We start from the raw sequence: 24,533 nt of genomic DNA, 5'->3' as shown, positions 1-24,533 counted from the left end.
AGCATTGCTCGGAACCGAGTCGAGCACAAGTACATAGTCCAGAATAGAAGAACTACATACAATCCAACTAGATACAATCCAACTACATACAAGCCACATTCCCGCTGCACTCACTGCATCAGGCTTCTCCCCGCCATGCATTTGCTGTCCAAGAGCAAGGCGGCGACTTGGGAGACGAGAGAACGGTACACACCCTTGGCTCTGAGAGTTGGAGACTGCGAGTCCGATAGGGGTACGAGATGCCGGAAAACACGAGGAAGAAACGTGCATTGGGTATCGTGCAGTACCTCTGGCAGAGAGCAAATAATGACCACAAGATCATTGTTCATTATCGTGGGGCCTGCCCCGGCGCTCAGAGTGTCGCTCAATTGGCAGACAGCAGCATTGGGAAGATGACTTCTGGAGATCCTTTCACGCCGGGCTGTACGGCGGGAGGCCCATAGATGAAGTCGGCGCCTAGCTGAGCGTGGGCAAAGGTTCTCATCGAGTCTGGAACCTGCATCAAATCGAGCGCAAACTTCATCCTCTCTGGCATGAACGGCTGCAGAAGGATGGAGATGACTCGGATAGCTTCGGCACTGGCATAGAGACCATACTGTGCGATGCGGCGTTCGCTGGCATCATCCGACTTGATCCGTTTCCACAAGGCCGAGTTATGGAAGAACTTGTTCATCTGTAGACCTAGTAAGCATGCAGGCCTGACAGAGGAAGGGACATGATCATTCATACGCTTCTGATCAGGTCAGTGATGAGACCGACGGCGATACGTGGGTTTGGCTCGGCCATCCATTTTCGCACATTGTTCCGCGTGGAGGCTATTTGCTTGCACAGTTGCTGGATGCCTTTGTGGAGGGCCTGGATGTCGTCGCCGTATCCATCAATCTCTTCCATGGAGAGAAAGTCCGAAAATCCGGCCTGGTCTTCTCCGACGAGTTTGACGGCTTCTCGGACATTGAAATTCTTACTCTTGAACACGCGATGCAGCAGATTGCCATATCCGTCCCTCAGAATGTGTTGGTATGTTTCTGCCACCTTGGAGTTCTCGTACATGGCATCATCAACGATACCGCCGTTGTAAGCCATGTAGAACCTGATGCTGTCTACCCCATAACGGTCCATTGCAAAGAACGGATTGACTCCGTTGCCGGCCGACTTGGACATCTTTGCGTTATTCATGGTCCAGTGGGCATGCGTGAGGAACTGTTTGGTTACCGGGAGACCCAGGGCCATCAGGAAAGCCGGCCAGTAGATGGTATGGAACCGAACGATATCTTTACCGATGACCTGGCAGTTAGCAGGCCAGAGCCAGTTCGGATCGGCTCTGTCGTGGTAAGGATATCCTGCCATGGTCAAGTAATTGATCAAGGCATCTAGCCAGACGTAGATTGTTTGGCTCTCATCGCCCGGCACTCGGATGCCCCACTGCAGGCGCGAGCTTGGTCTCGAGATGGAGAGGTCGTTGAGGCCACCTTCAATCTCCTTCATGATGAACGCCTGACGCTGCTTCGGGATAATGGCCTTTGGGTGTTCCGAATAGTACCTCAACAATGGCTCTTGAAAAGCCGACAGCTTGAAATGGTAGTTGATTTCCGAGGTCCATTCCACCTCTTTCCCAGTCTCGATCGACACGATTTTGGTGTCGCCAGTGGAGGGGTCGAGGATATTCTGGACCTGGGATTCGGGATAGAATGTCTCGTCGCTGACGCAGTACCATCCCTCATGTGCAGCCTCGTAGATATAGCCCGCGTGATTCAGCTCGGTCCAAAAGTGCTCGACCGCAGCCTTGTGGTCGTCGTCGGTGGTTCGGATGAACCGATCGTAGCTGATGTTGGCCGCGTTGCACAGCGCCTTGAACTGCTGCGAATGGTGGTCGCAGAACAGTTTGACATCGGTATTTGCCTTTTGCGCGGCCTTCTGGATCTTCATGCCATGTTCATCCGTGCCCGTCAGCAGAGTGGCCCTTTCGTCACCGCAGAGGACTGCCCATCGCTTGAGGATATCCGTGAGGACAAGAGTATACAGGTGGCCGACGTGAGGCGCTGGTGATTCCACGTCAGCGCTGAGAAGGGAGCCGTCCACCGCGGCATCACGTACCCGAGTTGACGTAGAAAATAGGCGACGTCACATAATACGGCTTCGTCCCAGGAGCTTTGGCTGGAGCTTGTCGAGTTTCGACAACGGTTGCCAATCCACGTCTCTGTAGGCTTCGACTGCGACTGGGTGATAGGAGAGGGATGCACCCTGCAGAAGCTCGACATTGTAGGAAGAAGCTTCGAGCGCGATGCTCAATGGCAATCATGGTTCGGCAGCGGCGTGGTAAGCAAGCAGGACCTTGAAAGGTCTTTGATCTGAAGCTTGGTTTCAGTTGACAGACGGTCCAAGTCGAGGCTTCGATGAATATAATAAATTATTTCCCGCACCTGCGTTTTTCTCCACCTATGTATGGTACCTTGCTACTCACCCCAATTGTTGTCCTATTTCTCTACGGTACTCAGTACTTGCTCACGATCACCGTGGAGCGCCCTCTACATGGACTGTGTCGTTGATGAATGTGGCACATTTAATCACAGCCTGTGCCATCTGAGCCATGAAACACAGGTAATAGGTCGAAAATCACCAGGACGAAGCCGTCATGAGCTATACTTCGTGAAGCGGCAGAACTCCTCAAGCAGATTCCTGACCCTATGCTATGCTTATTGTGTTAAATAGTTGTCGCAGGATACTGTCCTGTCCTGTCCTGTCCCATCAAGCGCCCACAAGCGTCACCGACCGCACAGGACTCTCCCGCCCGACTGTAAACGATATTAGATCACTAGTACGTCGCAGCCACGATCCGGTCCTCCAAGGACCCTGATTTGCATTTGGGATCCCACCACGTCTGCTCAGGCGCCCGCGTTTGGCGGCCTCAAGTTTGCCTTGACACGTTCTATGAGCTCGGCCCTTGTCATCTTGGAGTCAGGTTCCAAGTTTCGCTGCGCGGCAGTCAGTGCTATTCCATGCATGTTGAGTCGGTGTTTTTGCTGATTGCTGCTAGGGCAGGGGCTCACCGATTTCAGCCACCGCTTGAGTTCCGTCTCCGTCCAGTAGTCAGGATCTACATGATTGAGTCACCCAGGTGCCTCGCAAGGGCTAGCAACCAAGGAACGCTGAGATGAGGAACATACTGCCCGTAGGATCTTTCTCGGCAGGGAACATATCACCTCCCCACACACTCCATAGCGAGGCAATGGTGACGAGGCCGGCAAACCCTAGAAAGAGAAGAAACAGATCTGGCGTTAACATCTTCCAACCTCCAGACAGCCTCGACTGGGACGGCGCGTGAAGCGACGCCAAGCGAGTGTTCGCAATAGTGTCGGTAGAAGGTGAGACACACCAAAGAATAAGTGCTAATTAGACGAATGTTAGCAAGATGTTGTAGCGCAACAGATGTCGAGGAAAAGATTTGGCTTCTCTTTTGAATGCCAGATGCCAAACTAGGTGATGCCGAGGACGCTGAGGACCTCCTCCCAGTGACAAGGCGGAAAAGGGTAGCCAACATACACGAGATTGCAATGCTTTGTCCAAAGCCGTAGGCATATTCGGCTGCCTAGTGTAATGAGTGCCACGGGGCCTGTTGCAACTGCGTGACGGATGGGTGGAGACGCTGGTCCTCGAGAAGAGCCGACAACAGCAACGAGATGGATCGAAGCGATGATGGGTGATGCCAAACAAATGGAGGGAATGGAGGAATGGGACAGTTGGCCTGTAGAGACCCATACGACTGTCTGGCCTGTTTATATTATTGTCGAATGTCGGTTGTGAGTGGTCTATGCTGAACATACTGGACGATCACGTGGATGTGACTTGACCGCCACCAGACATGCCAAATCCAACATCACGATGATTGATTGGCATCCAGGAAAGTGTTCTTGGGCTTGGACGGAAATAGCATCAACTCTTCAACGTCGGACATAGAACCATGTACTCCGTAAGTATCTTAGCACCTAAAGATCCGGGTCAGAGACAGGAGCTTCGATGCTGGCTCACCCAGCCTTGTTGCACCCAACAACAATCGATGAAACAGATGTAATGCATCCTAGATCCCAATATGCTGTAGAGCTTGTGACAGTCATCCTTGCTACGGGTATCTTATTGACGGGATTTATCCACGTCTCGTCATGTGCGTCGTTATAAATACAGAAGCTGCCAGCGCAGAGGCTCCTCAGCTGAGCCATTTTGGAACGAACGAGGGTCTTGATCTAACTCTTTCATCAAGCCGTACCTTTAACGCCATCGCTTTTGACACAAAATTCAACGATTAATCTTTGGAGATCCGCCAGCTTGAACGGTTTGGTCATGAAGCCGTCCATGCCGGTCTTGGTCGCCCGCTCCAGTGCTCCCGCGGTAACATCAGCCGTGACCGCCAGCACGATTGGGGGCGCCATGGAATCGGGGTTGGATCCGTGGCGAATCCCCGACCGGTCTTTTCGAAACATGTCCAGAATGCACTCGGTGGCCTGGTATCCGTCCATTTCAGGCATCCATAGGTCCATCAAAATCACGTCAACCTTTTTCTTAGCTTGCCTGCCGTTTAGGCCACTGCGTCTGCTACCGGTAGCCTGGATTTCTTGCATGACCCTGACGGCTTCCTTGCCATCAAACGCCTCGTGAACATCCTTGTAACCTAGTTTGCCCAGCATGTTGACAAGCAACTTTCGATTGATTTTGTTGTCTTCGGCAACGAGAAACGTAAGCGGATATTTTTCGGCCAAGTTTCTATCATAAGAATCCCTGCGCGAGGGGAGGCGAGGAGGAGAAGAAACTCGGCCAGGTTTACCGATCGCGGTTGAACCTGGGGGACCCTTGGTCATAGTCGGAGGGCCTAGAATTTTGATTCCTTGCGGCATCGGACTTTGGACGGCTCCAGGTGCTGATATATGCGAAGCAGGTAATTGTGAGGACGGGGTCAAGGTTGTGGGTGGGCGCGAGACAGTCTTTGGCACATCCGGGGTTCGACTGCGGGGGCTAGAAGCCCGACTGACTTCATCGGTCAAGTCCAGCGGGATCTTAATCTCGAACTCGGAGCCCTTGTCAGGTCCGTGGACCGCTGACTTGACCAAATTGATATCGCCGCCCAGTCGTCGAGCGAGCCCTTTGGCAACCAGAAGGCCAAGGCCGAGGCCCTCCTTTGACCGTGTCAATGAATCGTCCTCTCGGGAAAATGGTTTGAATAGCTCAGGTTGGAAATCTTCGGGGATCCCATCGCCCGTGTCCTTGACATTGACAATCAGATAGCGTTGGGTTTTTGACTGCTGTATATTGAGATTGATGACCCCGTCGTCGGTGAATTTTACGGCATTGAGAAACACGGCTGATACCAACTTGGCCAGGTCGCGTTCATCGACCAGCAGAGTTTCTGGAACGTCTGGTGCTACCGCCCACTCGATCGTTCTTTGTGAGACAGTGCCGTTTGACGACCGCGACCTGGCGACTATCCTTTCCCCGAAGGTGGTGTGTTCTCCAATGGCCGAGTCTGGCCTACCTCCGACTCGTAGCGACTCATGGATCACAACCGGGATAAGGTCTCTAATCCTGCATTGTTTGAGCCCGGGGGTTGGCAACGCGTCCATTTCAAGAGAAAACTTTGTCGACGGGGTGGTGAAATCGCTGGATGGTAAACCATCTTGCATGGGCGTGAACAATGCAGGGCTGCGGTCTTCTGAAACTGTCGTTTGAGGTGTCAACGTAGGGGGCTGGAAGGACTGGGGGAGAACGCTTTTGGGTGAAACATCGGCGCGAGTGGACAGATGCCGGATTTTGGTGGCATTGCCGAAATGCCAGGACGTAGGACTGCTTCGACGTCGTTTGTATGAGGTCACATGTATATCGCTGCCTTCAATGAGCCTCGCAGGTTTGTAGTCGAAATACCCAGTCGTCGCTGATGGGTTGGCGGAAGATTCGTGCTCGTCTTGAGGGGTGTCTGGGATTTGCAAGTTCATATCGTAGGCATGAACAACATTGTCAGCAGCTTCGACCGCCCGCTTGGCGCTGTCCTGGACAGTTTCGATGCTGTCTTTGAGTGTCTGGAATATAGGTCGAACGGAAGGATGAAATTGGGCTTCGATCTGTTCCTGCACCGTGGCATGCATGACGTCCAACATGCCCACCACGCCTTGCATGGGCGTCCTCAATTCGTGTGATAGATTTTTAGCATAGGGTCTGAGGGATTGGGTGGCCGGGGGGACCGCTTCTTGGGGGATGACTTCATTCAGCGGACCAGCGGGAGTCGACTGAGCCTTGACGAACCCTTGGCCGCTGACAAGCCGCTCAGTAACAATGTCTTCCAAGGAATGTAAAAGCATTTCGGTGTAACTCCACGAAGTGTTCCGACGATCCAGGCCTTCTTGCGTCCACATCATGCCGAAGTGAGCGAAACATTTCTTGTCGTGGAATAGAGGAACCGCCAGGTAACCTTCGGCTGGGAACGGTAAGGTATTGGGATTGTGAGCGACGAAAGAGCTCATTTGGTTGGGGATCAAAAACACCTTGTCATGCTTCATATGAGCACAAGGCGCTTCCCAAGCCCTATACTCGTAGTCGCGGTGCATAGCTTTCTGTTTGTCACCGTCGTTGTAATAGTAGGCCACCCCGAGCAGACAGGATCCTGGTTCCCCGATGGGCGGCATCTCCACTGTTGATTTGTGGTCGTCGGCCAGGACTCTTTTGGCCACGAATGCGTATTGTGCCTGGCAGATCTCAGTCATGCCCTCCATCAGTGTCTGCCAGAAGCCTTCCGTGTCTGCATCCTTCAGGTTACGCTTCAACTGCACGAGCTTCTCGGCGGCATTGTTTTCTGCAGAGGCAAAGTGCCGGGCAAGGTTCTGGACGAAGCCCTCCTGGCCATAGTGCACCGACACGCCAGGCTCCTCGCCTGGAAGGCAGAGGGATTGTCGCTCGATGACGGGTGACGAATCTGGGTTGTTGAGGGGTTTGGCCATCCCTGGCAGACCCGCTTCACACCTGAGCCTCTGTCGGCAGGTACGATCGAGACGAAGACGAGAAATTATGAGCTGATGGCCAGTCAAAAGAGGGCGGCTTCATTCAGGCTGCATAGTGAAAACCAAAGCGGTTGAGGGTATTGAAGGGTGTGCCTTGATGTCGCGGACGGCATGCCTCGAGAAAGACTGGCCGGTGGTGGTCGGCGGCGGGCAGTGAGATGGCTTGGAGGAGACGAGGGCAAGTGAGGAATCGGCCCGAACGGTTGTGCCTGATGTTTTCGAGAAGGGGAGGGCTAGGTGTGTGGACGGACGCGACGATGAGATGTGTGGAAAAGACGGTATAGGGTTTGATGACCAGATGCTGGCCGCGGATGTTTGAGCAGTCTGGGGATGTCAAGGGTTCAAGTTGTGAAAGTCAAACAAGCACAAGGCCAGGGGGAACGTGCGCAAGATTGAAGCCGGTGCGCACAAGCGAGTGTCTGGATAGTGGACACAGGGCCAATGATTCGCGGAACGTCCTCTGTATGGAAAGCCCGGACTAACAGGGCCCAAAAGGCCCTGGTGAAATCTCATACAAAGTTTGACAGGTCCGTCAGGCGTTTTTTTAAGGGTGCCCCCGGGGACCTGGCGGAGCCTGAGAAAGCCATCCCAGGCGGACTGCAGTGGACGATGCGTAGGTTGAAGCATGGACTCATAGAGCACTGGAGTGATGACTCCGTCCAACGGAGTACGTACTGATTCTGTCTGCTGGCTACTGGCGGCGGTTGTCCGGATCTCTAACACTAGGCAGGGGCCGCTATTTGGTACTACAGCCTACTATCTTGATGGGAGCGATGCCACTGTCCACCCCCTTCCCACTGCACCGGAAAGTTTCGTGCTGGCTGGTTGTGAAGCTCGTGATAAGGTAGAACAGCACAGACACCGGGAGGGCCGCTGCAGCCGGTTGTAGAGGGCGGGCTGAAGCAGCGCTCATGCTGGGCAAATAAGAAAAGTCCCGTCGGTCACGATTCCAGCTGCGTTACTTGAGTTACTTTCTTCTTCTCACACAGATTCCAAGGCCGACGTCGAGATGGATAGCCGCAGCTGGGGTTGCAGACTGGGGCCCGCAGGCATCTAGACCCTGGGAGACCAACTGGACTCTCCGCCCAGCGAACCAGTCGAGCTGCTCGGCATTGTCAGAGTGCGACTAGGATGAGACGGTGGAGGCCCGAGAGGGTTTAGGAGACGTAGTGGGCTGCCAGCATCATGATGGGTAGGAACTCCGAGCCTGGTGATTGGCAGTCAGCTCGCCAGTTGTGCTGTTGTGGCGGTGGGAGGCACAGAGCAACAGCGCAGCGTCCGCCAGGGCACTTGGCCAGGCAGGTGCCAGGCAGTGAAGGTCCCTAAGTCCCCTGAGCGGCAGTGTCACTGGCCGGAGGGCGAGCTCCAAGGCCCCCGCAGCAGATTGTGTCAGACGCTCCTACAGAGGAAATGTCCAGGTCGACCAAAGGGGAATATCAAATGTCCATCCAATGTTCTAGGCCCGGCCGCCGGCGTCCGCCTTGCACGCCATTATTATTATTGGGAGATCACAGGGATCGTGTGGCGCCGGTGACATCATACTCGGCTAACACGGCAGCGATATCGATCGGACCTGCTCAATCTGACGCAGCCTGAAAATCCCCCAGGAAATAATAATCAATCGGCCAGCAGCCAGCAGCAGCTAAAGCCTACAACTAGAACTCTGTAGTACTAGTACGTACCTGTAAATCAATCATTATTAGCTCTCTGATGAATTCTTCGATTCGCAGGCACCTACTTAGTACTCGTACAGGTCATGTCAATGCCGCTTGGCACGCAGTCAAAATAAATTGCAAGGGGGACGCAGGCTTCACTGGCATGTTGCTGCAAGGGAGCCAAGCACCAAGCAGCACAGCCCTTTACCGAACGTGTCAGAGTAGTAGATGTCAGCAATTCTGTACTACACTGACGCACACGGAGTACATACTCTACCTGCTACCGACCTACACATCTACTAGTAGTAGAACCTCAGGCAGGAACACAGTTAGGTGACAGTAGTCCGTACTCTGTAAGATGGCATCGTTCAGGAGAGAGCCAGTCGGAGAGAGCCAGTCAGCAGTCAGGATATCATCTCTACGGTACGGCACCTACACGGAGTACTATCTAGCACTACTCCCCCGTAGACAACCACTCATTCACTCTCTTACTAGACCAGTTGTCCACGATATCCATCTCTTCCACCATTACCCTAGGTAGGTTAGATACTCAGTGCCGTTGTCTGTCTGAGACACAGGGTGAGTGAAGACACGTCGAAATAAGGTCCCCCCTTGTCCTGACTGCTCAACCACAGGTACTCCCTAGTAGTACACAGTGGGATGAAGACAGGGCGGCCAAATCCGCCGACACATACAGCTCTGTACCTTCTGCTGATAACTACTAGGTAATTAATAAAAACGAGCTTGGATCAGACTGACCTTATCTTATCGTTCCCAGGCAGGTATGAGGGTATGAGGGTATGAGGGTATGAGGGTATCAGGGAGGGCGACCACATTCAGTGACGGCCTAATGCGCCCAACACCGGCACCCAGCTCACTCTTACTCTTCATCTTCGTCTTCGTCTTCGTCTTCGTCTGCTCGTCCCCCTAGCGTCCTACTTGATGCTTTTACTTAGCAGTGTCTTCCCTCTTCTGTGTCGCCCGATGTCGATAGTGCCGCCGATCGCGATGCACTGTAACCATGCTTAACGCAGCGACCGGGATTCGCGCCAGTCCCCATTGCGTCATCCTCGATCGCTAAGCAACAAGCAACAAGCAACGACTCCCAAAGTCACGGCAGTTCGCGTGCTCGCGTCCCTCTCTGACTGGCACAGATCCTGGATAGCACGCCTGCTGGTTCCTGGCGGGTGGCAGGGGTGCCTTGTTGGAGTTGGTCAGCTCGCAGCTCGCAGCTCCAGCAGTGCCGTGCCATCGACGCCCACACAATGGCCTCGAGCTTTTCTCTACCCTCTTTCTTTTCTTTGTTGCCTTCTACTTCGTCGACGGCCTGGCTCTACTCGGTCCTCATGTTGTCGCTGCTGCAACTCGCGTGTGCCCTGGTGGTGCCGCCTCTGTTGAACCAAGCCGGGGCCAACCCGGTGCCCCATGTTCAACAGAAGTATGCCCCCGATTCCCTGGGGGCCGTGGCCAGTGAGAGCAACATTTGCAGCGGGATTGGCATAGATCTCTTGCGGCAGGGCGGGAATGCAGCGGATGCAGTAAGTGTGTCTCCCATGGCGACAAATGATGTCGCAATAACGAGGTCTTCAGTTGGTCGGCACCGTCTTCTGCATTGGCGTTGTCGGCATGTACCACAGCGGCCTCGGTGGTGGAGGGTTCATGATCGTCCGCAGCTCAAATGGCAGTTATGAGTTCATAGACTTTAGAGAGACGGCACCGGCTGCCGCCTTCCAAGACATGTACAACAACAACACCAATGCCAGCATTTTTGGAGGCCTAGCCAGGTATACGCTCACACGTTTAGCGAAGGCAAGGAATGCACACTGACACGTATTATATTAGTGGAGTTCCAGGCGAGGTTCGAGGGCTCGCGCATCTGCACCAAAACTATGGCAAGCTTCCCTGGAAGCAAGTCATGCAAGGTGCAATCAAGACCGCAAGATATGGCTGGTCGGTGAGCCAAGATCTCGTGAGGTACATGAAGTCGGCAAATGCCTCTGCGCTGGTGCCCAACTTCCTCGTGGACGACCCGAACTGGGCCCTTGACTTTGCCCCCAATGGTACTTTGGTCGGTCTGGGCGACACCATCACTCGAAAGAGATATGCAGACACCCTGGAGACGATTGCAGAGCAAGGACCAGACGCCTTCTACAATGGACCTATTGCAGAAGCCACCATTGCTGCCTTGCAAGCCCAGAACGGGACGATGACGCTGCAAGATCTGCAAAACTACACTGTGGCAATCCGACCCCCCGTCAATATCACCTATCGTGGGTATCGGTTGTTCAGCTGCAGTGCACCGAGCTCGGGGGAAGTGGCCCTGTCTGTACTGAAGACGCTGGAAGGGTATCCTGATTTCTTCGCCAACGGCCAGGTCAATTTGAGCACGCACAGAATGGACGAGGCGATCCGATTTGGATACGGGGAGCGAACGAACCTTGGAGATCCCTCATTCGTGGCCAACTTATCCGCCTACCAAGCTGACATGTTGACGCCCGAGTCGGCGGCGGAAATTCGAAGCAAAATCTCCGATTACACCACACTCAACGTCTCGGCATACGATCCATCTGGCATCGAGTCCTTGGAGACTCCGGGGACGTCCCATGTGGTGACGGCAGATGCGTCGGGATTGGCCATCTCTCTGACAACGACGGTCAATTTGCTGTTTGGATCGAACCTCCTGGTGCCGGAGACGGGTGTGATCATGAACAATGAAATGAACGACTTTTCCATCCCCGGTTCCTCCAACGCGTTTGGGTACATGCCCAGTCCGAGCAACTACATCCGTCCAGGCAAGAGACCGCTGTCCTCGATATCGCCCACCATTGTGGAGTTTCCGAACGGGACACTCTATTACGTGATTGGAGCAGCTGGAGGGTCGAGGATTATCACGGCCACGATCCAGAACCTGGTGCATGTGCTCGACCAAAACATGACGGCGCCGCAAGCGCTAGCGCAGCCTCGCCTGCACGACCAACTGATCCCGAACCAAGTGTCGTTCGAGTATGCCTACGACAACCAGACCGTGGCCTTCCTGAAATCTCGGGGTCACAATGTGACTTGGATCGCCCCGGGGCAAAGCTCAGCCCAAGGTTTACGACGGCTCTCCAACGGCACCTTCGAAGCAGCAGGCGAGCCTCGCCAGCTCTCGTCGGGCGGATATGCTATATAGCTATATAGATTTCGAAGAAGTACAGGGTAGATCTGGTTGGTAGTTATACCTGGCAGCTATACCTAATAGCTGTATGGAGTATTACTCCGTACCTGGCACCAACCTGGAGCTACAGTATATCCTCCGCCTGTCACGTGGCAGGCCGGCTAACCAAGGCCGAGTCGGGCGGATAAGGGGACCTTCAACCTTCACCGCTACTGTCCAGTGTCAGGAGGCCCTTAGGCCTCCTGAGCCCATTCGGCTACCTACGGCCTCTTGGCTATTAGCATACATACGGGTAAGGCCTCTTACCTCCGTCCTGGCGGTACCTCTGTGCGCAGTGCGAGCATGGCTCCGCATAAAACCTTGTGAAGATTGCATAACTGCGGCTTGCGTCGTACAGAGTTCTTTCTACGGCATCTCTACGCCAGCTCTACGGCATCCTATCGCGTTAGAAGTGGACAATGTGACGATGCGTAACGTCTATCGCTTAATAAGTCATCTAGATATGACCGTGGCCGGTGGAGAAGTGACCATAGCCGACCCGTCTCCCTCTCGGAGGCCGACCTCCGGGAGACGAGTCTAACACATACGGATACTACTTAACATCATACTAACATAGTATTTACCCCCGGACATACCTTAAGTACGGGGCAGAGACGTCTGGAGAGGATTAGATGGGGTTTGGGGTTGCGCAGTCCGTCAACACTCTAGTTCAATTTTCCTTCACTGCCACCTCTGTTTGCCATGTCAGTCACCCAGCACTGTTCCATTCCCTCGCTCCTGTGTCATGCTCTCGTGTCTTGTGATAGCGATCAAGATCTGAAGCACGCTTCCGATCGGGTTAGTTAGTGGGCACATATTGACTCCGCACCCTTCCCAGAGTATTCCATCTTCCATATTGCAGGAGTACAACAGTGTCCAAAGGTGTGTTCCAATGTGAAACCTTCCACCTCCCTCCTCCCTCCTCCCACCTCCAACCCGCGGCACGCTGCATTACATCCCGTCCCGGCCTCGTTGCCCCGTGGAGAGCTGACCAGATAGCTTCTCAGGTCCCATGGCGACCTCCCAGCCGCCCGATCATGGCCGCTTCGGTCACAGTCCACGCGAGCATGATGACACACTCTCTTCCACTGCCGCGACATCAATCTCAGAGAAAGACCGAACCTCAGACCCGGATCGGCCTGATCCAGACGTGGAACGAGGAATACCCGTGATTGACATCTCCCAAGATGCCGACGAGAAGTCGGTGCCGGTTACTGCTGTGACCCACGACCCCAACGTCGTCGACTGGGACAGTCCCACAGACCCGGAGAAAGCCCTCAACTGGACGGAGAAGAAGAAATGGTCTAACATCGGTATCATCTCTTCCGTCACATTCTTGACGCCACTGGCTTCGTCTATGGTCGCACCCGCCATACCCCTCATCATGAAGGAGTTCCACACGACCGACACTACCATCGGCAGTTTCATCGTCTCCATCTACATCCTGGGCTACGCAGTTGGGCCGCTGTTTCTCGCCCCTCTGTCAGAGGTCTACGGCCGCTTGCCCGTCTACCATGTGTGCAACCTCATGTTCGTCATTTGGACGATAGCATGCGCGTTGGCCCCTTCCGTCGGCCCTATGCTGGTATTCCGACTTTTTGCTGGTATTGCCGGCAGTTGTCCTATCACTATTGGTGCTGGTTCTATTGCAGATCTGACCGTCCCAGAAAAGAGAGGCGTTGCCATGGCGCTGTGGACTTTGGGTCCCCTCTTGGGACCCGTCATAGGACCGGTGGCGGGCGGTTTCCTAGGACAGGCGGCTGGCTGGCGCTGGATATTCTGGCTCGTCACCATTGCTGTAAGTTGTCCGAGTCGCGGCTTCACCGCTTTGTATCGTGTTTCTAACCGAGGTACAGGCTGGTGTGGCCTCGGGCTTGGCTGTCATTTTCTTGCGCGAAACCTACGAGCCAATTCTGCTCCAGCGACGCACCAACCGGCTGCGGAAGGAGACTGGTAATATGGAACTGCGGTCAAGACTTGACAAAGGCATTTCGATGCGCCAATATTTGTGGGTTTCCATCGTCCGACCTAGCAAGATGCTCGTCTTCTCGCCGATCGTCTTGACTCTATCCATCTACATGGCAGTAGTATATGGCTATCTCTATCTGCTATTCACCACCATCACGCTAGTGTTTGAGGAAGGCTATGGCTTTAGCCAGGGTGTCGTCGGGCTTAGTTACTTGGGCATTGGCGTCGGCTCCGTGATGGGGCTTTTTCTCTTCGGCGCTGTCTCAGACAAGACGGTCAAGAAATTGTCTGCGACGGGCGGCATGAAGCCTGAATATCGTCTGCCGCCCCTGATTCCCGGCAGCCTGATGATCCCGATTGGCCTTTTCTGGTACGGCTGGTCGGCCAAGGCTCATATCCACTGGATCATGCCCATCATTGGCACGTCCTTTGTCGGCTTCGGCGTATTGGCGACCTTCATGCCCATCCAGACCTATCTCGTCGACGCATTCCACAGGCACGCAGCTTCGGCAATTGCAGCAAACACTGTGCTGAGGAGTCTGGCAGGCGCCTTCCTCCCGCTGGCGGGCCCCAAGATGTATGCGGCCTTGGGTCTCGGATGGGGCAATTCACTCCTCGCATTCATCGCTTTAGCAATGGCACCTGTTAGCTGGATTCTCTACCGGTATGGAGAGAAGATTCGAACGCATCCAAGATTTCATGTGGAATTCTAAGAAGTGAGACATCATCATGGCTAGACGAGCGGCCGAATTTTGACGGCATCTTCACGTACGAAAGGAAGGGAGGGTTGAAACATTGGCGAGCATTTCAGCATGGCGAGGGGCCTTGGAAGGATCTGTTTGGGAACCATCCCTGATTCACCAGCCTCCGGTCTGGACTTCAAATAGACCAAAGAGTTTAGATTATTTTCATGATTGTTCATGGGCAGACTGGTCTGTGAGGTGCTGCTTAGGCATGTATGTTCCCCGTGCCACAATGTCAGTCGGTTGCTATTGAATTGCCAGTGACCGGCCACATTGACTTAGACAATGACCGGCTGGCCAGACTGCACTTGTGTCTTGTGGTTTGCTACGTTGACCTGTGGCAAGGCTAAGGTGCGCCCAGTTTACCGCCTATTACTCCAGAATCTGTGGGAAGGAAGCACCTAGGAGGGGTTAAGGCACAGTATGTAAGCCACCGGCTGAACCGCCAATCACAGGTACTGTGCATATGATTTGTTATAGCATGCATTAATTAGGCTTAGGAAGCCTCCCTCTTCCCTACACTTCCACTTCCACTTCCACCTCCACCGACGTCAAACTCAAACTCAAACTTTACGACCTGCGAGTATACGAGTACATACATACTGATCGACCCCTCGACGACGGTAGGGTTTAGCCTCACTCATCAAACCGACTCCTACTACCATCTACCACCTGCCACCGGCCACCTGCTATCTCCTCCCCAACGCACCCGCTTACTATCAGTACACCTCGGTCGTGTTCTCCAAGCCATGTCTCACTCAGGATGTCCGAAATGCGGGGCCTCCATCACCGGTGGCAAGACTTGTAGCTCTTGCGGCGCGGTAAGTCTGTCGTCCTCTACATGAGCGGCGCTTCCTGAGATCGAGAGAACCTCGGCTGACCTGTCTGCGCTGTTGGTAGAGTTGTCCACGGTAAATGGGACTGCGATCATAGGAACGAATGACGACCACCATATATCATGACCACGGGGACGGATGATGACCATCAATTGGCAAGATCGCTCATGACAGTGGACTGTTACTGCCTGATATGATTGACGACGGGACCGAAGCGAGGCGAGGCGAGGTGACGCTTAGTTTATGGGACAGGTGCTTCTAGGTCGTCCCTTTGATACACTACCAGCTAGCTCGAATGAATCCCAATGATTTGACGGTCGGATACAATTGCTCTAAGCCTGGGGGCAAGAAAGTACACCCAGAAGCGTGAACTCGTTCTCGGCGTGGATCCATAGAGCTCTCAGGCCTTCTCATATGATTACGGCGGAACCACTTTCTCAAAGAATCCCAGAAGGTCTCGCAGCTCGGACGCACCAGTGGCATGACCCATTCCCGCGTACAGGTGTTCCTCAATGTCACCTTGGTCCACCCATTTGGCCAGCTCTTCCTTGCCCTGCGTGTACAGTTTGGTCGGAACCAGCGTGTCCATTGTCCCATGAACGTAGAACCATTTCTTGCCACCCTTCACTGGTAGTTCGTCGGCATCTCTTCTTGATCCTTGTGGTAGCCTCTCTTTCCTCAATGGCCCAATCCTATCTCTTAGGGGGAAATAGCCGCTCAGGCATACCATCCCGCCGATCTTGTTCCTCAACCGGCCTGTCAGTCCCCAAACCAGACTCACAGCACACCCCTGACTGAAACCACCCACAAGTATCCGCTCCGGGGGCGTCCCGCTCTTGATCTCTTGCTCCACCAACTGGTCGACAATGTCCACGCTCTTCATGATGCCCGCTTCATCGTCCGGCGCGTCCTCGTCCTCGTCTCCCACATGCGGCTTCATCACATTCGGCAGTGCCTTGGGTACGTACCATGCTCGTGTCATTGCCTCGTGGTTGTGCGAAGCGGTAGGAAGGACCCATTTCAGGTGCTCCATCTTCTTGGCGAACTGGAACTGTTGTGCGAGGCCAAGTGGGAGGCCTTCGGCATCGTCGCCATAACCGTGTAGAAATATCAAGGTGGCCGCACGGTCAGGCGAGGACGCTGGAGCGGTGGGAGTAACGACATATGGAGGCTTGTCGGACATGGCTATCTTTCATGCTCGCGAGGAAGCCTCCTTGTTGATCGAATTGTCTGTTGGAAAGTGAGCTAGCGAAGAGAGTCAGAAGACTTGAAGCTCCAACAGATGCTGCGAGACCAAATCTTATGGACGCGCAGACGGACAGCCAGTGCCACTGTGCAAGTCGACAACCTGTATGCCGGTTAACCAAGCAATCAAGCCTACAGGTTACATCCAACTAAGTTTTAGGCTGTACGTGTATGCATACCGTAGGTCATCGGAACGAGGCAGCAGAGTGACTTTCTCGTTGAATCGCCGGGCAATGCGTGTTGCAAGCGACTGCGTTGCGTGCGGGGGTTACTTGCCTGAGGGGACAGGATCTTGCCTGCACATGTGGCTGTAAAACCCGCCATATTTCCGATTCTCCGCACTGCAGATGGAGAGAAACTTCAGATACTGTCCATGTCGTTTGGAAGCCCCGGTGCACCTAACATTTCTCTTTGGAACCGCCCAATCTGAAAGTCACAGAATCGAACAAGCATGAAAAGCCTCAAGAGAGGCCTGGCAGCCGATCCAAATGCCGTCAACATCTCCAGCAAGGTGTTCATCAGATCCGCAAAGAGCGGCCGAGTCCAGAAAGTGGTGAGAGAACAGTATCTGAGGAAAGACATTCCATGCTCCTCTCTCCTCTGCTCCGCTTGCGCTTCCACCGCAGTCGCCGATGCCAATGGAGTTGGTGAGTTTCTGTAGGAACCATGGTCGAAGGATCTGTCTGACGCTTGCGCAGTGCCAAAGTTCGTGCTTTCGAAGCGACCAGCCGGAACTAAGGCATTTCCTGACGGCCACTACCTTATACCAGATACGAACGTGTTGCTCAGCGGGATGGATCTCTTTGAAGAGTCGGGTCATTTCCACGATGTCGTCATCCTGCAAACCGTCTTGGAAGAGTTGAAGAATAGAAGTCTTCCTCTCTACAACAGACTGATGGCCCTGACGCGAAGCGAGGACAAGCGTTTTTATCTCTTCTTCAACGAGTTTCGCTCCGACACTGCGGTCCGGCGGGCAGATGGCGAGTCAATCAATGACAGAAATGATCGTTCTGTCAGAAAGGCAGCTGCGTGGTACACGAGTCATTTGGCGAGGGTGACAAAGAAACCTCCTGTGATAGTGGTTCTCACGAACGACCAGGAGAACCGGAGAAAATCCAAGAAGGAGGGCATCAATGCGCTGTCACTGCGCCAGTACGTCGAGGGTCTGGATGATGCCGACCGCCTGCTTGACATGGTCAGCCAGGGCGCGGAGGGACAAGAAGGTCGCGCATTGCAAGGAGAGTTATTCTACCCAGAATACTACTCGATGACCCGAATAATGACGGGTATCAAAGCGGGAACCTTGCATCAAGGCGTTTTTAACGTGTCGCCCTACAACTACTTGGAAGGAACGGTCAAAGTCCCCGCATTCGACAAGCCATTGTTGGTTCTAGGACGAGAAGCCAGTAACCGATCGATATCAGGAGATGTTGTGGTCGTCGAAATACTTCCCAAGGACCAGTGGAAAGTCCCGTCGACCCAAATCTTGGACGAAGATACTGTTAACCAGAACGACAACCCCGATAATGAGGAGCAGGAAGAAAGCGTTATCACCGAGAACGAAAAGCGAGCTCTCCAGGAAGACGTCAGGCGGGCTCACTCCGCCGGCGCAGACACCCGAGCTCAGCCTACGTGCCGTGTGGTTGGCATCATGAAGCGGAACTGGAGACAGCTGGTTGGTACTATAGACAACGTCTCGGGATCTGCAACTGGGAATCGCCAGACCACTGTGTTCCTGGTTCCTATGGACAAGCGCATCCCGAAGATACGCATTCGTACTCGTCAAGTCGAGGAGCTGATCGGCAAGCGGATCGTGGCAACAATCGATTCCTGGGACCGAGATACCAGATACCCTGTCGGCCATTACATTCGGTCTCTCGGTGAGTTGGAGACGAAGGAGGCCGAGACTGAAGCCTTACTTCTTGAATATGATGTCCAATATCGACCCTTTCCCAAAGCGGTGCTGGATTGTCTCCCGTCTGAAGGCCATAACTGGAAGGTTCCGACCGATACCTCCGACCCAGGCTGGCAGGGGCGACGAGATTTACGCAACATTCTTGTGTGCTCAATCGATCCTCCCGGATGTCAGGATATCGATGATGCACTTCATGCTAGGCCGCTTCCCAATGGAAATTTTGAAGTGGGTGTCCATATTGCGGACGTCTCCAACTTCGTCAAACCCAACAACCCCATGGATGCTGAGGCATCTTCGCGCGGCACAACAGTCTACTTGGTGGACAAGAGAATTGACATGCTGCCAATGCTTCTCGGTACCGACCTTTGCTCACTGAAACCCCACGTTGAGCGGTATGCATTCTCCACGCTATGGGAGGTCACACCAGACGCAGAAGTCGTCTCGGCTTCTTTCACCAAGTCCGTTATCCGTTCGAGGGAGGGCTTCTCATACGAGCAAGCTCAGAAGAGGATCGACGATCCAACTGCGACAGATGAACTTACCCAGAGTATGAGGACCTTGTTGTCACTCTCGCAGAAGCTGCGCCAGAAGCGAATGGATGCCGGAGCATTGAATCTGTCGAGCCCTGAGGTCAGGATCGAAGCAGACAATGAGTCCTCAGACTCCTTAGCCGACGTCAAGACTAAGGCGCAGCTCGCCACAAACTCGCTCGTCGAAGAGTTTATGCTTCTTGCCAACATCACCGTTGCAAGGAAAATCGAATCGGTTTTCCCACAAACTGCACTGCTCAGGCGCCACGCTTCACCTCCGGCCTCCAATTTCGCGGATCTCAGTGATCAATTGAAACGGATGAGGGGCTTCGAACTGGACGTATCAAGCTCAAAGGCACTTGCAGATTCCCTGGATCAATGTGTGGACCCCACTCACCCTTTCTTTAACACCTTGATCCGAATCATGGCCACACGATGCATGACCTCTGCAGAGTATTTCTGCAGCGGATCTCATGCAGCACCCGAGTTCCGGCATTATGGCTTGGCGAGCGAAATCTACACCCATTTCACCAGTCCGATCCGCCGTTACGCCGATTTGCTTGTCCACCGACAACTCGCCTACGCAATCGGATATGAGGGTGGAGGGAACGAGATTGCCGACGAGAGTCTCCGTAACAAAGGCAAGTTGGAACGAGTGTGCCAGAATCTCAACTTCAGGCATCGGAACGCCCAGTTGGCCGGGCGGGCAAGTATCGAGTACTATGTTGGGCAGGCACTCAAAGCCAGAGCTGAGAAGACTCCAGGGGCTGCCATTGATGTTGAAGGATATGTCATGCGCGTGTTTGAGAATGGCATTGTGGTCTTCGTGCCTCAGTTTGGCATCGAAGGACTCGTCCGGCTGGAGGACTTCCAATTGAAAAACGACGAAGCGGCCAAGAGAGAAAGCATCTTTGACGCAGATGGCTACACGCTGACAGTTTTTGAGAAGGGCCGTGAGCAACAGGGAGTCACAGTTGAGCTGTTCCAACAACTGAAGGTCAGAGTCAGTTCCGAGGAGAAGAGCGGGGCCAGGGAAAAGGGGAAGAGAAGAGTCAGGATTGTGGTTCTGTCAGTTTGAGGACGCCGCTCGACTTCGAGGGCCTTACAGTCTGCTTACGCTGTTGAAACCGACTCGTAGCGCACATAGATTCCGGGCTACGGCTTAGTTGTCTGTACTGTATAGCAGGGTCTTTTGCCGAGAAGAAGCATTTCTCTGGTCTGGTTCCCGCGACACAAGCATTGCTTGAGGGGAGAATGGTCTGGCCGTCAACATTTTCATCTTTCCAGCATTTGAGTCTGTGTGTTTGGCGGCCTTGAACAGATTGCAGTACAAGATTCGACATGATAGTCTGGTGATAGATGGGTCTGTCGAAGGGCAATGAGGTTCAGGAGGTTGAGGAATAGTTTAAAGCGGCACGGCTTTGCCTTTACTGAGGCCGCCAAGGTGTGCAATATTGCTTACACATCCTGCACTGCGAACCTTTAGCATTCTCCCACTTCAAGTTCAGAGTTAACCCTAACCCTAACTCGATCAGTATTCCCATCAACGACAGCTTCATCATTTGAAGGTCGTCTCCGTCATCATGCCCGGGGCTCCAAATAAGCGCCAGAAGCGGGAAGAGTACAGAAAGGCCCACGCGAACTTGAAAGCTGGCGGCGACACCTCCGCTACTGGCGGCAAGATCGAGCTGCCGAAGAAAAAGTTCTACAGACAACGCGCCCATGCAAACCCCTTTTCAGACCATGTCTTGACCTAGTAAGTGCCACGGATCTGGCATGTGGTGACTCTGTGTTGTCTCGATTCTAATCTGTCTGGCCCCGTCTAGCCCTGCTAGTCCCGCAGACATGGACTGGTCGACACACTATCCTGCGTTTGTGAAGTCGAAATCCGAAGGAGAAGACGGCGGACCGAGTGTCATGGGCAAAGATATCGAGATTGCAGATATAGGCTGCGGGTTTGGCGGCCTCCTCATCGCACTGTCGCCCATCTATCCCGACTCTCTGATCCTCGGTAAGTCAATCTACAAGACCAACTGATCGTCCCCGGCGGGCTGACCATTACAAAGGAATGGAACTGCGGTTTCAAGTGACCGACTACGTGGTCAACAGAATTGCCGCGCTGCGGGCACAAAATCAGGACAAGGCTCAGTCTACCGTGGACGGACCGGGACCGTCTCTCTACCAGAACATTTCCGCTCTCCGCACCAACACCATGAAGTTCCTGCCCAATTATTTTCGACGCGGACAGCTGTCGAAGATCTTTCTATGCTTCCCTGACCCTCATTTCAAGCAGAGAAAGCACAAGGCCCGCATTGTGTCTGCCCAGCTCAACGCCGAATATGCGTACGTCCTGAGACCGGCTGGTCTGGTCTACACGATCACCGATGTTGAAGAACTGCATCATTGGATGGTCAGGCATTTCGACGGGGAGGAGGCTGGAGATGCCCAGGAACTGTGGGAACGGGTGACGCAGGAAGAACTCGACCGAGACCCCTGCGTCAAAGCCATGAGTCAAGAAACCGAGGAGTCCAAGAAGGTCACGAGGAATGGAGGGCAGAAGTACATCGCCGTCTTCAGGAGAAAGGAGAACCCTGAATGGCCGGGCTGACTACAGCGTCTCTACAACACTTCTTGGAGGCTGCCGGCCGCCTTCGACTGAGCACCAATCTTCAGCACCGTTGGCTGGTACCTCAAGGCTCCGACCCACCACTTATCGATTCTATCAGATCTCGGCGGCGGTTTCTTTCTTCTCTCCAAACAGGGTGTCGTCGCTCCTTTTTTCTGGATTGCTTTCATCCAGAGTCATGCCTACAACCTCGCCACTTTTCAAAGCATCAACATCAATCTGCGGTCCAGTATAGTTCTTTCGACCGTCGACAATCCATTGGATGACGGAAATGACGAGCACAATTCCAAACGCCGCCACGCAATAGTTCATGTTGCTACCTGTCACCGGGGTGAATGGCGGGAACATGAATAGAACAGTGGTCAGGATTGTGTAGGCGATTCCAATCTGGGATGGCATCAGCATTGTTCATTCTTGCTGGCGAAGCATACTTACCAGATTGCACGTCCACCCGAGTGCAGTCGGCAGAACGAAGGGTCGAGATGCGGGCAACATGTTGCGACCTCGAAGACAATGGATCGCCGGTGGGATGGCGTACGTAACACCCAAAGCCACCACGGAAGCTGAGACAATAGCATTGAAAGCGCTGGTGGAGCCTAGGAAAATGCAACCGAAGATGATGACGAGAATCAAGGTCAACCACAGGGCATTCAGTGGCACGTCAAGCTTGGGATGGACCTTGGCAAAGAAGCGGGAGGTGGGAAGACCACGGTCTCGGGCAAAGGCGTAGACCATGCGGCTGCTGGTGGTCATGATGCTGATTCCGGCGAACTGCATGCGAGGGTCAGCTTCTGCTACACAGTAGGTTTGGAGGGTGCAAATGCCAAAGGGCTGGAGCTTACGAGCAAGCAGACCAGGGGGAACATGAGCAAGCAGATGGAACCGGCCTTGTTACTGGTCGCATCATAAAAGATTTGCAACATGGGACCTGCGGCCGAACTGATGACGGTGTCGATATCTTTGGAGACGAAGAGAAGCACGCTCAGATAGACAAAGCCGGTCAGGACGCCGATCAGGACGCAAGCGATCATGATGCGCGGGCCATCGACCGTGGGATCATGAAGCTCCTCAATACAGTGCGATACCGCGTCAAAGCCAGTCAAGCTGTGGAGGACGATCTTGTCAGATTTGATGGTGGGATTGATTCAGGGTCAACTTACCCGAGACCTCCTTGCAACAGGCCCAGCAGCCAGGCCAGACCATCCGGCCAGCCGGTTTCGTTGATGAAGGTCCGGTAGACAAAGTCGCCAGACTGGTAGTCGGGCGAAGCGCAGGCCAGGACGGTAATGGAGATGACCAGCCAGCCGGTGATGGACCAGATCAGGGCGCCCTTGGTGACCCATGGCAGCAGCCGGGTCATGAAGGCGTTCACCAGGAAGGCCACGAGGTTGTATCCGATGTAAATGAGGAACTGGTGCCAGCGATGGGGTTCGTAGGAGGGCGTCATGAGGGAGATGACGCCGAGGATGAGCTGACTGCCCAAGAGACCAGCCGTGGCGGTCAGCGCGACCCAGCCGGCGGTGTTGATCCAGCCCGTGATCCAGGAGAGAATGGCGACCCAGCGCTTCCAGCTGATGACGGCGACCCAATGATACTGGCCTCCAGCAGTTGGATATGCCGAGAGGAACTCGGCCAGGGATGCTGCCAGGCACAGATTGCAGATGCCGGCGACGACGAGGCCCCAGATGACGGAGTCGGGACCGCCGGACGGCAGAGCCAACGACATGCTGGCGCCCAGGGCGGTCCATGAGTTCAGGATGGCAAAGGCTAGGCCGAGCATGGAGAACAGGGAGAAGTTGCGCTTCAACTCCTGCTTGACCCCCATGCCGGCCAGCATGGCTGCATCCTCCTGGACGCTGGTCCTGCGACGCGGCATGCGGGACGAACGACGCCGGGCCTGTCCTTGTTCTTGTGCCTCAGACATTGTTGTGAAAGCCGTGCGACGTCTGCAGCTGCAGTGGAGTAGGAAGAGAGCGGAGGCCGACAGACCAGCGAGCCGGCGAGGAGAGGACGATCTGGAGATGGAAGAGAAAATTGCAAGGAAGGCCGTGGTGGCAGCGGGCGAGTCGATGATGATGAATAACAGAAATCAACATGGCCATAAGCACCATAAGCTCGTAGTGATTGATACGTCAGTCCGTGCTCCGCTGTCAGGATGTGTCAGTGATGATGGTCAGGTCAGGGTCAGGGTCGTAGGGCGCCCTGTGGCTCCTGGAACTCTACGGCCGGTGAATGGCCGCACCATTGGATCGATCACCTTAGGACCCTCGCGACTCCAGAGCGGCGAAGAACCGAACCCACCATGATGGTCCAGGTCCAGGCTGACTCTCTCTGTACTCAAGAAAGAAACAGGAGACTGGGGATGCCGAGCGAACACCGCGACTGCCTCCAGGATCCAGGATCCATACAGTATCCAGTACACAGTACGGAGTAGACAGTATACATTGCCTACAGGACCTCTTCCATAGCTTCAGACCTGCTGGTCAGAATGAGAAAACCAGCAACTGAGGTACCCAGCCAGGACGGAGAGATTCCTCATTCATTCTGAATATCTCATCTCAACAGTTGCCTCTTTGTTCAATTTCCCTCCGGCCAGAGTGCAGTGTGCAGAGTGCAGTGGGGGCATCACGCCTTCGACGCCTGTACTCGTACCGCCTATAGGCACCGTAATAGTGATAGGTAAGGTACCTGGTACTAGGCAATCCGGGTCTGATGACCTAAAAAGAACATATAATAATAATAATCTCATGCCACTCCGGGGCTGTGGCGCAACAAGGTCACA

The 24,533-nt window shown here is 54.1% G+C and overlaps 8 protein-coding genes across 8 annotated transcripts; 4 read left to right on the top strand and 4 right to left on the bottom strand.

Annotated features, from left to right (window-relative positions):
- Positions 1-364: 364 nt before the first annotated feature.
- A1O3_08453 (methionyl-tRNA synthetase) lies at positions 365-2,299 on the bottom strand (the record flags this gene model as incomplete). The annotated part of the gene is made up of 3 exons (XM_007738551.1): positions 365-673; positions 730-2,039; positions 2,095-2,299. 3 exons carry the CDS (start codon positions 2,297-2,299, stop codon positions 365-367), a joined length of 1,824 nt encoding a protein of 607 aa, XP_007736741.1.
- A 1,951-nt stretch (positions 2,300-4,250) lies between these two features.
- Positions 4,251-6,977, bottom strand: A1O3_08452 (uncharacterized protein; the record flags this gene model as incomplete). The annotated part of the gene is made up of 1 exon (XM_007738550.1): positions 4,251-6,977. One exon carries the CDS (start codon positions 6,975-6,977, stop codon positions 4,251-4,253), a length of 2,727 nt encoding a protein of 908 aa, XP_007736740.1.
- A 2,980-nt stretch (positions 6,978-9,957) lies between these two features.
- A1O3_08451 (gamma-glutamyltransferase) lies at positions 9,958-11,864 on the top strand (the record flags this gene model as incomplete). Its single annotated transcript, XM_007738549.1, has 3 exons — positions 9,958-10,230; positions 10,283-10,476; positions 10,535-11,864. The coding sequence occupies 3 exons, from the start codon at positions 9,958-9,960 to the stop codon at positions 11,862-11,864; spliced, it is 1,797 nt and encodes a 598-aa protein (XP_007736739.1).
- Positions 11,865-12,900: 1,036 nt separating this feature from the next.
- On the top strand, positions 12,901-14,569 carry A1O3_08450 (uncharacterized protein; the record flags this gene model as incomplete). The annotated part of the gene is made up of 2 exons (XM_007738548.1): positions 12,901-13,686; positions 13,745-14,569. 2 exons carry the CDS (start codon positions 12,901-12,903, stop codon positions 14,567-14,569), a joined length of 1,611 nt encoding a protein of 536 aa, XP_007736738.1.
- A 1,284-nt stretch (positions 14,570-15,853) lies between these two features.
- A1O3_08449 (uncharacterized protein) lies at positions 15,854-16,618 on the bottom strand (the record flags this gene model as incomplete). Its single annotated transcript, XM_007738547.1, has 1 exon — positions 15,854-16,618. The coding sequence occupies one exon, from the start codon at positions 16,616-16,618 to the stop codon at positions 15,854-15,856; it is 765 nt and encodes a 254-aa protein (XP_007736737.1).
- A 513-nt stretch (positions 16,619-17,131) lies between these two features.
- On the top strand, positions 17,132-20,203 carry A1O3_08448 (uncharacterized protein; the record flags this gene model as incomplete). Its single annotated transcript, XM_007738546.1, has 2 exons — positions 17,132-17,327; positions 17,379-20,203. The coding sequence occupies 2 exons, from the start codon at positions 17,132-17,134 to the stop codon at positions 20,201-20,203; spliced, it is 3,021 nt and encodes a 1,006-aa protein (XP_007736736.1).
- Positions 20,204-20,708: 505 nt separating this feature from the next.
- Positions 20,709-21,733, top strand: A1O3_08447 (tRNA (guanine-N(7)-)-methyltransferase; the record flags this gene model as incomplete). The annotated part of the gene is made up of 3 exons (XM_007738545.1): positions 20,709-20,881; positions 20,952-21,136; positions 21,192-21,733. 3 exons carry the CDS (start codon positions 20,709-20,711, stop codon positions 21,731-21,733), a joined length of 900 nt encoding a protein of 299 aa, XP_007736735.1.
- Positions 21,734-21,847: 114 nt separating this feature from the next.
- Positions 21,848-23,675, bottom strand: A1O3_08446 (uncharacterized protein; the record flags this gene model as incomplete). The annotated part of the gene is made up of 4 exons (XM_007738544.1): positions 21,848-22,138; positions 22,187-22,522; positions 22,594-22,855; positions 22,912-23,675. The coding sequence occupies 4 exons, from the start codon at positions 23,673-23,675 to the stop codon at positions 21,848-21,850; spliced, it is 1,653 nt and encodes a 550-aa protein (XP_007736734.1).
- Between the last annotated feature and the right edge of the window lie 858 nt (positions 23,676-24,533).

The sequence above is a fragment of the Capronia epimyces genome (assembly GCF_000585565.1).
Source record: "Capronia epimyces CBS 606.96 chromosome Unknown aczIQ-supercont1.8, whole genome shotgun sequence".
Classification (NCBI taxonomy): Eukaryota; Fungi; Ascomycota; class Eurotiomycetes; order Chaetothyriales; family Herpotrichiellaceae; genus Capronia; species Capronia epimyces.
The sequence above is the reverse complement of the archived record's forward strand: the minus strand, read 5'-3'. Positions and strand labels throughout refer to the sequence as shown.